This window comes from Pseudonaja textilis, chromosome 2 (genome assembly GCF_049901715.1).
Source record: "Pseudonaja textilis isolate UNSWEBS1 chromosome 2, rPseTex1.2, whole genome shotgun sequence".
Classification (NCBI taxonomy): Eukaryota; Metazoa; Chordata; class Lepidosauria; order Squamata; family Elapidae; genus Pseudonaja; species Pseudonaja textilis.
Window position 1 is genome coordinate 138,716,894 of NC_141991.1, and position 18,693 is coordinate 138,735,586.

At 42.0% G+C, this 18,693-nt stretch overlaps 1 protein-coding gene across 6 annotated transcripts in view; it reads right to left on the bottom strand.

Moving 5' to 3' along the window:
• TNS2 (tensin 2) overlaps positions 1-18,693 on the bottom strand; it is a 139,167-nt gene that overhangs the window by 83,802 nt on the left and 36,672 nt on the right. Inside the window, exon 1 of one of the 6 annotated variants that reach the window (XM_087925467.1) lies at positions 14,940-15,196. The exons of 4 other annotated variants lie outside the window; for them this stretch is intronic. In XM_087925467.1, the coding sequence (XP_087781593.1) occupies positions 14,940-15,020 (81 nt within the window). In that variant the 5' untranslated portion in view covers positions 15,021-15,196. Of the gene's footprint in view, positions 1-304; positions 402-14,939; positions 15,197-18,693 lie in introns of those variants that run through there. One more of the 6 variants, XM_087925468.1, reaches the window with a different exon arrangement.

The window sequence follows — 18,693 nt, forward strand, 5'->3', positions numbered from 1 at the left end:
ATGACAGCTCCTCTATTTCCTAGTACGAATACAGGTGACTTCAGCTCCATGAATTCCTGTCATCACAGCCATTGGAGAATATCAGACTGGGAAAGATTGGCTGGGGGAAAAAAAAGGGCTGACGAAGCCACACACTCACAGCATAAAATATTTCCAAAAGGACTTAAATGAGATCCATCTGTATTCACTGAAAAAAAAAAGGGTGTGTTAGCTTAGCTTCCCTGATCAAAAAGAGGGCATATCTCATACAAAACAAGGGACGCTTCTCATACAGAAGGCACACAGCCCAAGCAATTTGCCTCACCTTCATTCACCAATTTCTGCACCAAGTTGTGGAGAGGGATGCTCGGTTTGGATGGCAGGGTTGCGCCAGGCGTCCTCAGCTTTTGCCACGAGGGGAGGAGGATAAGCAAAGCAAGGAGCTGGCCGGGCGATGCCTCTTTCGTAATTGGACTCCACGCGGAGCGGGGGCACCAGTTCCCCCCTCCTCCTCCTCCTTGCACTGAGTCCAGAACAACATGTTTACTCATTGAACTTGGTTGTACTGCTGTGAAATGAGTGCCTGCTATTATGTGTCAGCTGAATTGCTTCTTCCACGGCTATACTTCAGGCCTGTCATGTGAATGGGCTGTGTTTACCCTACATCAACCTACATGGGTTGAGATTTGGCATCAGAGGAAATAGACATTTTACCATCCAAACTCATTATGGGAAATAAATACACACACACACACACACACACACACACACGGGGCTCTTCCGAGGTCTGCCAAAATCTGGAACAATGCTTTTTATAAAATGGGTGGGACAGAGGAAAAAGAAAGGTGTGGTATGGATCATATGAGGAAGAGGTAGGCAATTTTTGATGGCCAGAAGCCACATCTAAATGTTTTTGTGCAAGGCAAGAGCTATAGAAGGTGTGGGAGCCCAAAACTGATGAGGAAATATCCTTTATGGGGGTGAGACTTATATATATATATAAATAAATAAATAAATAAATATATATATATATATATATATATATATATATATATATATATATATATATATATATATATATATTCTTCCTCAGGTGTCCTGCAGGTGGAACATTTTTATCTGCAGCTGTATTGAGTCTCTTTGAACAATAACAGTTCAGTTTTATATGCTTCCTGCTTTAGAATGGCAGGAAACAGCACTACTGATTGTGCTTCCAAGATTCTCATACACACCCCAACCCCAAAAATTTCGAGGGCAGTAGGTGATTCCAGGGCCAAAGAATGCTCATCTTTGGAGAAAAAATAGGCATGGGAAACAGCGTCCATGTAGAAAAGGTTAGCATTATGGGAAGCATAATTTTCTCCTGCTTTTGCACAGGTAGCCCTCAATTTACAACAGTTTGTTTAGTGTCTGTCTGTTCAAAGTTACAACGGAACTGAAAAAGTGACTTATAGCCATTTTTCACGCTTAAACTGTTGCGACATTTTCATGGTCACATGATCCAAATTCAGATGCTTGGCAACTGACTCATATGTATGACGGTCGCAGTGTCCAGAGGGGGTCATGTGATCCAATTTTGTGACCTTCTGACAAGCAAAGTCCACGGGGAAGCCAAGATTAACTTAACTTACTAATTTAATAACTGCAGTGATTCACTTAAATGAGGCAAGAAAGGTCATAGAGTGGAGTGGAATTCATTTAACAGCTGTCTTGCTTAACAACAGAAATTTTGGGCTCAATTGTGTTCATAAGTCGAACACTACCTGTTTGAAGATCTCATTCCTGGCATTTCCAATTCAACCAAGTCACGTATCAGACCATAATGCTGGGAAATGCCTTCTCTACTCAAGTTGACTTACTCAGAGTTTACGGTAAAGGTAGTCCTTGTTTAGCAACCACAATTAGGACTAGCAATTCGGTTGTTAAGTGAACTGGTCACTGTCAGGGTTCTATGGGAAACCACAACTGTTTTTATAATTTTACTTCAGCTTTCCTTTGCTTTACAGACCTATAAAGGTCATAAATGTGAGGATTGGTTGCAAAATTACTTTTTTCATCAGCTTTGTATCATTACAAATGGTCACTAAATGAGGCAGTTGCTAAACAAGGACCATTTGTACTTGTAAAGTCTAATGAATTTAACCTTCCCTGACAAAGTGACCATCGTTGTAACAAGCCTGGAAGGAGTAATAAGCGAGATGCATTTAATTATATATTGATCTGTCCAATAATAATTCTATTAATTTCTATTTACTATTATTTATTCCACACTTTAGAAGCTTATCTGTCTCCTAGGGAAAAAAGAAATGTATTCCATAAGGAATGTCTTGCCCTCATTTGTATCTGTAGAAAAATGGCAAAACTCCACACCTCTCTTTCGCTAATTGTTAGTTGAACTGATTTGGTTTTCGACTGCATTGTTTTAACTCTTATGTTTTATCATTGATAATTTTTATCGGGCCTTGAATGTTGTCTGAATGGGAAGGCAGGATCTAAATCTAATAAATAAAACAAGAGTTTGAACATGAAGAAAGCAGGGCTTGTGCCCTGCAGCCAGGACTGAAGACACGGCTGACGGAGAGAAGTATGGAGGAACATCACACAGACAGAGGAATAAGAGAAAGAGACAATATTTTGTGGCAGCAGAAAGGCAGATGGTGAAAAGGGCAAAAAGGTGTGAAAGAAGAGAACAGAACGGAATGCTGTGGCTGTGGCAACCATGCCAAGTCATAACAATTGGGCTTCCTCTACTCAACCTAATTTGTGCACCAGTCCTTAACACATCGTTGGAGCAGTGGTTTGACTGAATCACTGGCTCAGGCTGTTCTCATCTCTGGCTGGTCTTGGAAGAATGGTAAGAAGGAAAAAGCCCTACAGGAGAGGCAATGCACAAAGGAGGCTGGTATCCTTTATATGTTAACCTCAGTCACAGTCATGGGATGCAGAAAGGGACAGGACATTCCCAAGAGAGAAAATGCTGAAATTTGGGACATGGGCTGCAGAATGGAACGTCGGGCACGGCAAGTTCCACTTCCCTTTCACACAGTTGGAGGAGAGAAGGATCTAGGCAAACCGCTAGAAATAAACACAAATGAGAGAACAGACATAAACTGTAGAGGGAAGAAGAGTATTTTTAGCAGCCTTACACATGTAGGCATGCATACTGTAGCTATACCTCTATCTATTATCTACTGGTATATCGGGGGAGAGAGAGAGAGAGAGAGGGAGAGGGAGGGAAGGAGGGAGGGATGGGAGGGAGAGGGAGAGAGAGGGAGAGAGGGAAAGGGAGAGGGAGAAGCTTCTTGGATGAGAAGCGAAACATCTTCAAAGAAAAAACAAAAAGTCCAAAAGTTGCCTCTTGAAAAAGCACCTTTAGGACACACAGACATACACCTTTTCTGTCCTGCTAAGTTCTCAAGCTCTGAGGTTCCACATTTCAAGGAGAATCAAGACCAATGTTTTTATAAAATTTTCTCTTGCAATATCAGTGCTGGATTAGAACACTTCTCCAATCCACCTACCGGCAGTCCTCAATGTACGACCATAACTGAGCCCAAAATATCTGTTGTTCAGTGAGACATTTGTTATGTGTGTTTTGCCCCATTTTACAGCCTTGTTCCTTGTTAAGTGAACCACTGGGGTTGATAAGTTAGTAACATGGTTGTTAAGTGAATCTAGCTTCCCCGTTAAATTTTGCTTGTCAAAAGGCTGGATCACCTGACCTTGGGACACAGCAATGGTCATAAGTATGAACCAATTGCCAAGCATATGATTTTTAACCACCTGGTCGTGGGGCTGCTAGAAAGGCCGCAAGTATGAAAAATGGTCATGTCACTTTTTTCAGTGCCCTTGTAAATTTGAACAATCATTAAATGAACGGTTGTAAGTTAAGGTCTACCAAGTTCCAAACCAGCAATTTGAGCCATAGGGGCTCTCAGGGGGAAAAGGGAAACAATTGACAAAATGCCCATCACAACAAGCCACAATTCCCATCCTTGCCTTTGATGTCACAATGCATATTTTGTCACCTTGCAAAGGCTGCGGTTAGGAGCTTATACGGTTTGTGGTGCCTACATTTCTATGTGGGGCTGACAAGAAAGCGAGGTTAGTTCAACTCCAAACGGGGACACACACACCGCAAAAGCTGCTGAGAAACAGAAGGATCAGAAGGTGGTGCAACTGAGCCAAGTTACATCCTGCAGACTAGTCATCGTAAACAGGATTCTGGATGTAAGAAAAATCAACCCACCAAGTTTTTCTAAGGAAATTTGGTATAAAGCACAGCTCCATTCCAACCATATCCTGTCTGTGCCTTTGGCAGCAGCCTCTGAATAAGGATGAGAGGCTGGAGGCGCACCAACGTACCTACAGTCCTTGTCCTATTGTTTCTTTTATTTTTCTTATGTGTATCATGTATTCATAACTATGTTTTTACTTATACCTATTATCTTGTAAGCAATTGACAAACCAAACCAAATAAAATAAATAAAAACTTGCCCATTCTTATTGCTGGTCATCCAAGAGGGAAATACCTAGATACAGGAGAAAGAATAGCTACGATGCAAGGGATTTGCTGACAGGCCACTCTGCATGAAGGAAGCAAGGGCTCTGAGTCAATTCCTCCCATTCTCTTCTCAAAGCAATCCTTCAGAACATAAAAGGGAGCCACAATGTTCCTAAAAAAATATAATCTCCGGCAGTTTATGGTTAATCATGGTATCTCCCGAGAAGAGTACTCCGCTCCTCAGCTCTCAATAGATTATCTTATGCCACCAGGCTTGAAATTTTGGACCTAGACAACTTGGAACTATGCTGTCTACGGTCTGACCTAATCTTAGTACACAAAATTGTCCGCTACAACGTCCTACCTGTCAATGATTACTTCAGCTTCAACCACAATAACACATCAGCAAACAATAGATGCAAACTCAAAGTAAACCTCTCCAAACTCAATTGCAGAAAATACGACTTCAACAACAGGGTAGTCAATGCTTGGAACTCACTACCTGACTGTTTTTACATCCTCAACCCCCCCAAACTTTAACCTTAAACGGTCTACCGTGGACCTCACTCCATTCCTAAGAGGTCTGTAAGGGGGTGTGCATAAGCGCACCAGTGTGCCTACCATCCCTGTCCTACTGTTCCCATTTATTCGTGCTCATTTACTATGTATATACTTATACCTGTTTATACTTATATGTTTATAAGTTATGTTCATACTTATACTTGTTTTTTCATACATGCTTTACACACTAAACTAAATAAATAAACAAATAAATAATCTACGGGCAATCACAGCAGTATTCTCCAATTTCCTGCACAACTAAGTTGTGTAAGGAATGGGAGGTTCCCAGCCAGCTGGACACAGTGTTCCTTAACTCCGGAAAATCAGATGGGAATTGGTCAAAGCTTAAGAATAGAAAGCAGGGCTCCAGAGGCCAGGAACGAAAATAGGATTTGTCAAGCTATCAGTGCTTTAAAAAAAACAAAAACCAACCAACCCTCCCCTGCCTGCCTGAGAACAAAACTCTCAATATTGCCTGTTTCACTATGGCCAGCAAATTAGTTGGCTGGCTTCCCTGCCATGCACAGCTCATCATTGTAAAGAGGAAAGCTAATCCGGTCTGTTTCCTTGCCATACTTTATGATTAATGTAATTTCCTGGCTCTCACCCATCCCCTTCTTTTCCTTGCTTTGGGCTTTCCAGCTCTGTTTGGAATGAAATGGTAGAAATGCAGAAAGGTATGTAGTTGCCTGGGCATTCTTTCCCCACTTCTTTCTTCTTGGCTGCTTGGAAATTGGTTGGTTAGGCAAACCTCCACCTTTTGTACATGAAATCTAAATCAAAGGTTTGGAAACTTATCCAAGAGACCGTCCTTTTAATTACATTCCTGGACATTTCAACACAATTGTTCAGCAGCAGCCATGACCGACTCTTTCAGCAATACCGAAAACACAGAAGCCAAGTGGTCACAAAAGAGCTGCCACTTGATGCAGGAGATGACAGACAGCGGGTAACATGTGGTGCTTCATCCTCTCTTTTGTGGCCTGCTGAAAACTGTCAAAGCCAATGCAAACTGCCTAATTACAGTGCCACAATTATGGAGAAGAAAAGAGGAGGAAATTAAGAGTATTTGGCCTCCCTCTTGAAGCTATTGCCCTGCCTCTTGTGATACTTAGCGGCTTCAAACATAGCTTTGAAAAATTGTGCATTCCCCAGGATCCCACGTTTTTTTCCTATTACAGCATTCAGCTTTAATCCAGTATTTTAATAAGTAAATTCTCCCACAGGCATCGAAGTAAAATGCAAGATTGTCACAAAGAAATGTTCCAAAACCTGAAGCACTTGATAGGTTGGCCACACAAATGTACCAATTCCATCCTTCCTGTCTCAGGATTGTTAAAAAACAAAATAACTTGAATGAAGGATTTCCTTTCTGGTCTGCATCCAGATAAAGACAAAATGTCAGCAGTTTAGTTCAGGAAAAAAGCTGTTGCTTTCAGATGCCCAAAATACTGTTTTCAGGTTCTCTAAGAGTTTCTTATTATGTCCCATCATAGATGTACATAAATATGTACACCTGAAATTGACCTAGCCTAGATGCAAATACCATTAATGGGACAACCAAAACTGAAGATATTAATTCAAGAAAGCCCATAACAATATAAAGGTACTGAGCCCAAAATTTATCTTGCTAAGTGAAACTTTTGTTAAATGAGCTTTGCCCCATTTTACGACTTCTCTTGCCACAGTTGTTAAGTGAATCATTGCATTTGTTAAGCTAGTAACACGGTCGTTAAGTGAATCTGGATTGACTTTGGTGGTCAGGAGGTCACAATTAGGAATCACATGACCCCAGGATGCTGCAACCATCATAAATATGAACCCCTTGCCAAGCAGCTGAATTTTGATCACGTGACCATGGGGATGCTGCAGTGTGAAAGTATGTGAAAAATGGTCATAAGTCTGAGTGAAAAATGGTCCATTTCATTTTTTTTGTGAAAGTGTGAAAAATGGTCCTAAGTCACTTTTCTCAGTTCCGTTATGACTTTGAACAGACACTAAATGAACTGTTGTAAGTCGAAAACTACCTGTAACACCAAACTTGCTGTCGTGCTGAAATGTGAATGGACTTACAGAAACATTTTCATGGGTGTCTTGATTTGTTCCATTAAAAAAAAAAAGCCTAACCCCAACCAACCTTCAGGGCAGTCCACAGACGAAGCCTCTGCACCACTCCCTGATCATCTCTGTCCTTCGTGGTCCTTTCCAGGTGGCAGAATGTAAGTTTTTAGGTATCACCTTGAAACAAGATCTAACATGGGAGGCAAATACTTTAGCCCTAGAAGAAAAGGCTCATCAACGACTGTATTTTTTAAGACTTTTAAGATCACAACAACTGCCAGAGAGTCTGTTGGTTGCTTTTTATCGAAGCTCTACAGAGAACATTTTATCTTATTGCCTCTGTGTGTGGTTTAGGAGTTGTACAGAGGCGGAGAAAAGGGCACTCCAAAGAGTGATAAAAAGGGCACAAAAGATCAGCGGATGTCCTCTTCCCTCATTGGAGGACTTGTATAACATGGGATGTAGAAGGAAGATACAAAAGATCTTGAGAGACCCTTCGCATCCAGGCCACTCGTTGTTTGAGATCCTACCATCAGGAAGACGATATAGAGTGCTGAAAGCCAGGACAAGTAGATTTAAATATAGCTTTTACCCAAGTGCTGTGATCAGGTTGAATGCAGAGTTATGAATCTGGTGGTCTTAACATATATATATCTTGGTTGTACAGTTTTTAATTGTTATTTGGTTTAATTTGTTTTACATGGTTATTTGTATATGTCTTTTGGTGTTGTTCAGTTGTATGTTGTGAAAGAGCACCTTATTTCGTTGTTCTCAGATTTCTGAGTACAATGACAATAAATTTATCTTTATCTTATCTTTCCCATTCGTCAGCTGCTGATTAATTTCTAGCTCAGTAGCCATGCAGAAGGAATCACTGCAAATGCAACTGAGTTTGGTGAAGGAGCATTTCCTATTGGTGGGAATTTGTTCCTTGTCCCACACTCCATTCCTCAATCTTTTCCTCCACAGTCGAACCCAGATATTGTGATCTCCCCTCCTAGCACCGTTTTATCTGTGTTTTTAAAGTGAACAGGAGAGCTTCATTCAGCTTTCATCAGAGAAGGGAGATCATTTCGTTTAATTCCCAAGAAAACAAATCCAGCCCAAAGTTAGGGTACATGTGAAAAGGAGGGGACTCTATGCTGCCAATCACCTGTATCTATTGGTCAAATGGAAGGAGTTTGATCAACACAATTGATGATGCTGTGAGAAGGGCAATGGGGTGCTCTAAATCAGCTGTTGAGGTCCGAGTAGAAATAGCAATAGCAACAGCAATAGCACTTAGACTTGTATACCGCTTCGCAGTGCTTTATAGCCCTATGTGGTTTATAGCATCAGCCTATTGCCCCCAACAATTTGGGTCCTCATTTTACCAACCTCAGAAGGATGGAAGGCTGAGTCAACCTGGGGAGATTCGAACTGCCAAACTGTGGGGCAGACAACAGTCAGCAGAAGCAGCCTGCAGTACTGCATTCTAACCACTGCGCCACCAGGACTCAAGTATCCTTCACAAAAGGTTTACTTTACACCATAAAAGAGGTTGCTTAGGGTGGGAAAAACCAATATGTCAGTTATTCACATGACCAGTGGACAGCCATAACTGACTGCATTCACTTAAGAAAACCTGTAACAGTAACACCAAGTTTGCTGTCATGCTGAGATGACTCCCTCAACTGAGCAAACTTAATATAGGATACAACTGACAGATGACCAAGGAGGCAGACAGACGGGCGGGCAGGCAAAGATATTTACAGGCAGAGAGAGAAGAACAGAGATCAGCTGATGCTCACAGGAAGTTGTTCAGATTTACCAGTCATTCACCGAAAGACCACCACATCAGCAGCTGCTTAAGTCCAGGCAGAGTCCTTCTACTGCTTGTGAATCCTACCAGATCCCTCCTGAGTTGCAAGTTCATCTTTGGATTACCTGCATTGATGGTGCTTTGATACCTTACTCAACAGACCAGGCACTTCTTTCTCCTGAAAGCCATCATACAGCAGCAGCAAAGCAGGGAGCTTAGTCACTGTGGTTGAAAAGCATGCTTTATATGGCATAGTAAACAGTACTAGAAAGCCTGCAGGCTTAGCAGAGTCTACAAAGCAAGTCCAAGAATTCTAACATGAAGCATATATGGCAGAGCATGAATGGCCAATATTATTAGCCCGGTAGACTCAAATTTGTGTTTTTAGTAACACCTTGAGTTCCACCAGCCCATTCATAGAAGATATCATTCCTTATTTGTCCATTAAGGCTTCTTTTGCAGCAATCTAATTTGGAAGAAGAGAGTTCATTGTTGCTACTACACATTACCAAATATGGCAAATAATTACTTCTTCAATTAAGTGATAAGGTGTAGTGGCTCCAGGCTTGGATTCAGCTCCTGTGACTGATATGAGTTCAAGTGAGGAGGACATGGCAGAAAAATATGAGCCGGCATGGCTCAGTGATTGGACTGGTAATCAGGATGAGGAGATGGACGTGACAAAGGAAGACAGACCTGATGTATTAGAATTGTCAGGACCTTTGACCTCCTCTGGTTCCTTATCTGATCAACAGCCGGGAATGGCTGACAGGGAAGTTTTGAGAGTGTCTTCTAGTGGAGATGAGAACTTGGAAAATTTGTGGTTAAATGTAAGGAACAGAAGACGGTCAAGAAGGCAAAATCAGCTGGAGCGAAAGAGGAGAGTGAGTCAGTAAATTAGCACATTGCCTCAATGAGTATAAAAGGACACAGCTGGGCTGGTACAATTTGCCAGGAACAAAGTGACTTATTTGAGTGAGGACGTTACAGCAAGAAGCTCTGAGACTAGAGATTTATTGCCAGGACTGGTTTGCCGGACAGAGTAAAGATTTATGCTGTGGATTGAGATTTTCTGCCAGCCGTTATCTTGTAAGACTTCTTTCTGTTTGATTTAATTTGAAACGGCTGCTTTCTGTTTTGTTCGTTGGGATTTTGAAGGGGAGTCATAACATAAGGTTTACTAGATTTCCACCACACAGGTTCCTACTGTAGTTTGCTCCAGTTACAGTATTAAGTTTGTGTAATGAGACCTGCAGTAGGAGGAAGTTTGGTTTATAAGAATAGACTTGTTTTTCAGAGTGAGACGGGTGGCATATAAATTTAATAAATAAAAAATAAGAATGTTTCTATTCATGTGCTCTGTTGATAAACTGGGGACTTTCCCAACCAGCTGTAAACATGCATCTGGTAAATGCTAACTGTTAGACAACTAGAAATGAAGAACCTTTGCAGATTGTGGCAAGTTTTAATTTGTTATTCTTCTTTTCCTGAACCAGAAATTCTTGTTAAATCTTTCACTAGCATATTTCTGCAACACTACACCTGTTTCAAAACTGGAGCGGTCCTTAATGAAATAACATTGGGCAAAGAGGGATTACTTTGTGTACCATTCGCCATATTTAACATGCACACTGCAGCTGCACAAGTATGGCTGAAACATCTGGAGCTGCTGCACTAATTGCTATGGGATACTAATGCAAGCATCCTTGGGCAGTTTCCTGCCCTATTAGCTTTTCTAATATTTCCTAAGACTTTGCTGCAGACCTCACAGTGTAAGGAAGGATGACACGGTTGGGGCCTTTCAGGAGGAGGATAGCTCAGCGATTTCTCCAGCTCATTTCCTGTTTACTCAGCATTCGCAGCTCTTCTGGAAAAATGGCCAGAGGTCTTCTCCCAGAGGAGTAAGGTCATTCCTAATAAACTATAGGAAAAAGAGTTTTTTCTCCCAAAGAGAAATCTATTAGCAAACAAGATAATCCCCAGCTGAGTGCTAGTAGACAGAGAGCTTTCTCCCATGTTCATTTGATATTTATTCAAGAAGAATCTCATCATGCAAATCTTGTGCCACAGATACCAGCTCATAGGTACAGATTGGAAGCAACAGGCTATGCCAAATATGCCTGGTGCTGGGTAACCTTTTGCAGTGAAAAGCCACAGAGGATATTAATACTGTTGCATGTTCCAAAATTCCTCTAATTTTGGGCAGGTGACTGGGCAGGATAATTATGTAACAAGATCACCAGTTTGTGTGTAGAATGTCGACTTCTCTAGACCGAATCTTAATATGCCCATCTTTCATTTGCGTCCTATCTCAAATTGATGGGAGTGGTACAGTTTGTTTAATAATTTGCTGTTTAATTTTGAGGATGTGACTTCTGGGGCTCCAAAGCCACGGGTGGAACCCAACATACTGATTCCAATATGTTCACCATTGCTCTTCATAAGACAGGACGTAGGAACAATTTGGGGGAGAAAATGAATTTTTCAGATAAAATGTAGAAAACAAGCATTAAAAATGGATGAGCCCAACATCTGGAACAAAGGTATACAGCTTCATCTCTTCTCTCCCTCTCAGCATTTTCCTTCCTAACACTTCTTCAGCAGTCTCTCTCTTTCTCTCGCTCTCTTCCCATTTCTTTGACACCCTTTCCTGGAATGCCACCAAGAAAGGCATATCTAGATTTTTGTGCTTTTTGGAATTTGATCAATGAACATCGGAAACAAAGTTGAAATTTACCTGCCCTTGATCATAAAGGCAGTCTATAACTGGAGATCTGTTCCTATTAGTATTAAATTTATTTCCCACCTTTATTTTGTAAAACTCGGGTGTACAGAATGCTCTTTCTTCTTGTTTCCCCACAAAAACAATGCTGTGAAGTGGGTTGGGCTGAGAGAGGGTGACTGGCCCAGAGTCACACAGTTACTTTTAGTGTCTAAGGAAGGACTAGGACCAATGGTGCGCTGAGCCAGGAGGCACCAGCTTGCAAGAGCAACTGATACATTTTTGGGGGATGCCCCCACGCTTAGGGCATCAATCAATCGTTTGGTGGTTGGCACAAGGCACAATGGTGACATTGGAGGAAGCAGAGTGGGTGGCTTAATACTTACCAGCACACCACAAACTAGGATTCCCAAAGATTCTATTAGCACCTTAACCACAGCACCAAAACTGGCCCTCAGAATCTTTTAGTTGGATTCCAAGCAAATTAATAACTGCCTATTTTTAGCTTTAAAAAAAGATCTACCGATGTGAAAGAGACTTGGGTCCCCCTGCCCTTTACTCTCCCACTCCGTTTACTCCTGTAATTCTGTAAAAGAAATTAGGTTTCTTTCAAGACCCGAAGAAAAAGAGAAAGGAGGGTGAACGAATTAGCAGTGAAATCAGGAAGGAGACACGGCAGCCCTGGAGTTTTTAAAAGGCAAGCAATTACAGTATTATCTCCAGGTTAAAAAAAAATCTGGCATCCTTGATTCCATCCTATCAACCTATCCCCATCCTTGAATGATCCAGATGCATTGGGACTGTAGGTCCCCCTAATTCCCAGTTAGTTGCCCCAACACAGTTGTAAGATGTCAACTGAAAGTCCACAGTACACATGGTGATGCACATTACATTTATACTGCCTGCAATAGCTAATCTCTGACTTGATCTTTGACATGTGCAATTGCAAATCCTTACTTAGTAGTGTAATAAGCAAGCAACTTGAACAAGTAACAGCCCCAAGATCAGAGCTTCACAACCTGAGACCCGAATCCTTCAATGCAGCTTCTAGGGCCCTTCCGCAAATTGCTGCCAAATTGTCGTTTTGAATATGGCAGACAGGGAAACCAGTTGCTGCCAAGGAAGTAATCCTCTTCACGGCCTTTCATTATTTCAGCTTTTATTTAAAAGGCAATGGAATTAAGTTTTGTTTCTGTCCTGGCCCTGTCTGATTTCTGAAGCTCCTGGCACACCACTCCAAGACCTGAAAAAGATTGTGCAGTGCCCCTAGAGACAGGGGTGTAAAACAAGCAGTTCACAGGCAGTCCTTAGCTTGCAAAAATGAAGTTCTTGGATCCTAACGTGAAGTAGATTAACTCATGTCCTGCTACCATTAATGGCACAAAGCCAAGCACTCTGCTCCTGTTTGCCAGCTGATCCTTGAACCAGAGGGGTGAGAAAGAAATAGAGATGAGATGTGTGTTTGTTAAGTAGTGCAGTGTGCACATCAGGAAAAGTCTGCTTTGATAGACAGTCCTAACGGACTCCGCAAATGCCTGCACAATTGCCACCAGTTAAGGGCCACACCACAAAAGTGGATGAGAGAGAAGGCATTTTGGAAGGGGAAATCAGAATAAGCTCAACTTATGACCACAATTGAGCCCAAAATTAAAGTCATTAAGTGAGACATGTGTTAAGCGAGCTTTGCTCCGTTGACTTTGCTTCTCAGAGGGCAGCAAAAAGTGATTACGTGGTCATAAATGTGAACCAGTTGTCTGAATTTTGATCACATGACCATAGGGATGTTGCAATGGTTGTAAGTGTGAAAAATGTTCGTAAGTCACTTTTTGCAGTGCCATTGTAACTTGGAACGGTCACTGAAGGAAATGTTGTAAATTGAGGATTACCTGAATTGAACCTGGATTGCAAACATCTGGGCATCCACTGGATACCAGCAAACAGAAAACTCAGCTTTTACTACTACCACCTTGAGTTAATCTGGAGTTCTGCGCTCCTAGTTCAGAAATCTTACAGAGGAAATGTGTTCATTCATCCATCCATCCAGTTATATCATCCTAGAGCACTTCAGCTCCAGCACACAAGGTTTTTCTATGGAGGCAATTCCCAGGACCATCAGATGAGAAGCAAATCATCAAAGCAGGGAAGAGCCCAAAGCAGTAGACACTGCACATTCCTATGCCCTGTTTTAAAAATATTCCTTTTCTCCCGTTTTTGTATGAACACTACCCTAGACTCTCAAGTGTTACAGGTTACATGATTTTATGCACTGATTCAGTCACGTTTCATTTCAGACATTCTCTTTCACCAAAACTAGAGTGAGGCTTTCGTGCAACTGATCGAGATTTAACTTAAGAGTAGCTCATCTGATGCCCTTCAGATGTTTTGGATTTTACCCCCATGAGCCCCACCATGGCTAAGACAAAGGAACTGGGGGAGGGTTTCCCTTGTCCAAACATCTGGAGGACATCAAGTTGCTTGTCTGATTTAACCATTCAAAATCTCAGCCACTTTTTTTTTTTTCAAAAAAAAAAAGCAAAACCAAACAAAGCTGTTTCTTAAAATACATATCAGGAAATGGCTCAAACAGGCTGACATGGCATTTGGCCAACCAGCTTTCTCCCATCTGGGGTCGTAAGACTGTGGCAATACGAAGCAAATGTCAAAATTAACTCTCAAGCACGGAAGCACAATCCATCAGGCGGGTTCATCCTCCTCGCCCTCCCGAGTATTTTCGCCTTTAACATCGTTGTAATAAGAAAGAGAACCCAATGGAAGGGAATGTGGGTGTGGGTGTGGGTGGGTGTGGGTGGGTGTGTGTGTGTAGGGGGGGGGAGCACACAATAACTGTACACTTTTAGAAGAATGGTCATGTTAGGTCAGCCAGAGGAAAAACAAAAATTAAAGCTGTTCCTTTGTACTAAACTTTTGGGGCCAAAGCAAAACAAGAGGATGTTTCAGTAGGAGATCACAGAGAGAGATCCTAGTTACTGGCTACTTTCTTAAGTTGTACAGTGAGCAAAGTTTCAAAAAAAAAAAAAAAGAAGAAGAATGGACTAAGCCAGCCAATTTACTGCCCCATTAACTCTTCCAGCTTACCTCACTCCGTACATCGAGTGTCTTGGAAAATCAAAGACGTTCAGCAAATAGTTTTCCCTCCAGCCTGTCTGGGGATGATGGGGACTGATACCACCAAATCCAGCAGACACCATGTAGCGGTCCAAGGCTGCTACACTACGAGAAAACCGCATCTCCCACCCAATCCCTGCCTTCCTCCTTCATCCAAAAACATTCCCTGCTTTCCGAAGACCTACCCGGCAGCTACTTGGTATTCGGGCACTTTCCCTTCTCCCCAGGGCTCTCAGGAGAGTTTCCATCGTGTTTCGGGGCTTCATGGTAACCGAGGAGACAATGACACATGAATCCTACTTGTGTCTCTGAGCCATGGCTTGTCGAAATGCTTGAGCGCAGATCCCACCGCCTCACACCGCCAAGAGATGCCAGACCTCTACACAGTGTCAGGAGCCGCTGTGAGGGACACTTCTGTTGGCTTCTCAAATCAGCCCATCCCTTGGAGGATGTGAGGCTGGAAACAATGAGGTAGGAGCCAGGCTGGGCTGCGAGTTCAGGGCAAGCTGTCAAGGGAGCTCCATTTCCTGATTCACAATGGCTCCTTCCCCTTGCAGGGAGGCAGTGGAAAAGGAGGCGGCGGCAGCAGCAGCAGGGAAAGAGGGGATGGAGGAGGCCCTGGCAGAGATGCAGAGGGCTCTAGGTCAGCTGTCTCCAAGCATGGGCCTTTGAATCATCAGCAACTCCAAGGAGCCAGAAATCAGAAAGAGGTTGGCAGAGGATATAAGGAAAGAGACAAAGGAGACCAAGGATTGCATATGGATTCCAAATGTCTCTCTCTCTGTCTCTCTCTCTGTCTCGCTGTCTGTCTGTCTCTCTCTCTCTGAATGGTGCAAGGGAGAGACTATTGGGATGACTGACTGCCAGAAGGGCATTTTCCTCAGGCACACACAGAGATACACACACAGAATTCCTGCAAGTAGAAAAAGAGCACTAGATCAGTATTTCTCAACTTCAGCAACTTTAAGAAGATATGTGGACTTCAATTCCCTGAATTCCATGGCCATACTGCCATGGGAATTCTGGAACTTAAAGTCCACCCATCTCAAGTGGCCGAGGTTGAGAAATATTGCTCTAGTGAACTAATTTTCTAGTGCTTGGTGGTTTCATTTTTCCAAAAAGGTGGTGGGGGGGAGAGAATCGAACTGCTGACAGCCAGCAATCAACAGAATTAGCCTGCAATACTGCATTCTAACCATATGATTATTATCCAGTTTTCTTGGCAAGGTTTTTGGAAGTGGTTTGTCACTGCCTGCTTCCTAAGGCTGAGAGAAAATGACTGACCCAAGGACACAGAGCTGGCTCAGTGCCTAAGGCAGGATTGGAACTCACAGTCTCCTGGTATCTAGCCTGGTGCCATCACATTGGAAACCAAAAATAAATAAATAAAGAACCAGCAGGAGTTTAAGTAGAGTTGTCCTCTGTAACTCCTCGTATTTTCCTCTGTCAGAGGAAGAATGTTCTGTTCATCACAATCATGCATAAACAAATAATTCCTGTCATTTTTGCAGAATTGAAGTGACTTTATAAAGCACTGCCCTATGCATGGTTCCATCTCTTACTCTGGAATAATCACAGTATATGGAGAGGAAACCATTATAGAGAGGCCTGTCTATGGAGATTCTCAGTCATCCAGGTCATCGTTATCCCAGGAAGCTTCTTCAATTCTGAATGAATGGTGGAGAATGGATTTGGTTTGAAAGAGAGGTCAAAGAAGCCATCTATATTAAAACTCAGGGGTCTTCAAACTTGACGGCTTTAAGACTTGTGGACTTCAACTCCCAGAATTCCTCCTCCGGTCATGTTAGCTCAGGAATTCTGGGAGTTGAAGTCCACAAGCTATCAAGTTTGAAGACCCTTGTTAAAACTGAATAGCCTTCTCTCAACAGGGATATGACATGACCATCTATCTCCTGTTTACAACACGTCCTTTTAGCAGTTCCAAGAAGATTCCATACACATTTCCATTATTCAGGTGAGGGTACAGATAAACCTCCAAGCGGCCTCAACTATTCTCAGAAAGAGTGCTAACGACCAGATGACTGCAAGGAATATAAATCCCTCCATTCTTCACCATTCATTCAGAACTGAAGAAGCTTCTTGGATGAGAATTGAAATGTCTTTGAGCAAAAAGCAAAGTCCAGTTGCCTCTTGAGAAAGCACCTTAGAGAGAGGGATCAAAGGAAGCCTTATGTCTCTTCCACACTGAGCCTTAATAAAAGCAAGATACCTATAAGGAATTTTGTCCCTTGTGACCTTCCATAGTCTGATAAGGAAAACTACTATACTTCCAAAATGTTTTAGATGAAAAAAAGAGGTAAGGAGTGAAGGAACAGAGCAAAGACAGAAAAACTCCAGCCTAACTGGAAGGCAAAATTATACAAAGATGAGTAATGCAGTGGTGGGATTCAAATTTTTTTACTATCGGTTCTGTGGGCGTGGCTTGGCAGGGGAAGGATACTGTAAAATCTCCAATCAGAGATGGCATTTGCCAGTTCTCTGAACTATTCAAAATTTCCACTACCGGTTCTCCAGAACTGGTCAGAACCTGCTGGATACCACCTCTGGAGTAACCCCCTCTCCTCCAAAGTCAAATGTTCAGACTAGTTCTAGGTTACAAATTGTCAAATAATTTCTTTTGTCTCTAAATACTGTAGACAATTGGATTTGCTGGCAGTACCTGTTTCGTTGGTAAGCTCTAACTTGGGGATACTATCTTCTCCAAAAGGGACTGCTATCCAGTAGACACAGAGAAATCACAGATTATGCCCAAGGAAATACTCAAAAAGAGCTGTCAGTTCCCCTTGTCTGCACAATTCGTCACATTGCCATGACCATAACTACAGCATAGATTTTCTCCTGTGGGAGGAATATCACATCCGAAAAGGCACCAGATCTTCATCTCAGCAAATAGACAATGAGAAGACAGTCTCCTAATACATAGCTGGAGATTGCATGCTTCTCGCAGTAACTTAATCCTGCTGGGTCATGTAGGCAATAAACTTTTTATTTCAAAACTTTGGATGTAAATCCATAACTCTGCAGTTGAACCAAAGAAGTCTATAGAACAACGTCCAAAGAAGCATTTAAGGATTACAGCCATCAACAATGGTAAAATATTACTGTTATCTGTAGTACTACTGGTACTGTTACAAGAAAAGTGGAAAGGAAAAAGCCAGTGGTTATATCCGCAGTGTGTGTAAAGACACTGGAGCCCCATTCAGTTATCATCTAGTCACAATTTTTTGGACTCTTAACTCTTTATAACTAAGAGCATGGAATCAATGGAAGAGAATATTTATAGCTCAGGGTTGAACTATAGAATCCTTGGTGCTCTCTGGGCCTGTTTTCTTGCAGATGTTTCATTACCCAATTAGGTAACATCATCAGTGCTAGCATGATTAAGAGCATGGTTTTTGCATCACCATGGATGGGTTTTTTACTGAAAACAAAAACCTAGTTCCTAAAGATCTTTCTCCACTGAGGAGCAATAGCATTATTGGTTTGTTTGTTTATTAAATTTCCACATCGCACACCTCACCTAACTGACTCTGAGGATTATCCATCCTCAAGCATTATATGGACATGAAATCTGCTGTCCCCGTTGCCAATCCATGGTCTGTTTTTATTGCTTCTCTTCCAGGTCACTGCCAGTGAAAGTGATGGGTGACAAAGCCTAACTGATTTTACATACCTTGGAGGAGTTTGGAATAAGGAGCAAAATAACACTGGCTACAGCTATGGATACAATAACTCAAGCCTGTCTCATTTATACACAAGGGATAAGATAAAGATAGCATTCCAAGAACAAGCTGAAAAAGAATGTTGTCAGTTTGGACAGGGGTTAGGCGTGAATACAAATATTGTTTAAAGTGCTGGAGTATTAATTTGTAATACATACATACATACATGCATACATATGATACATAAGTACATATA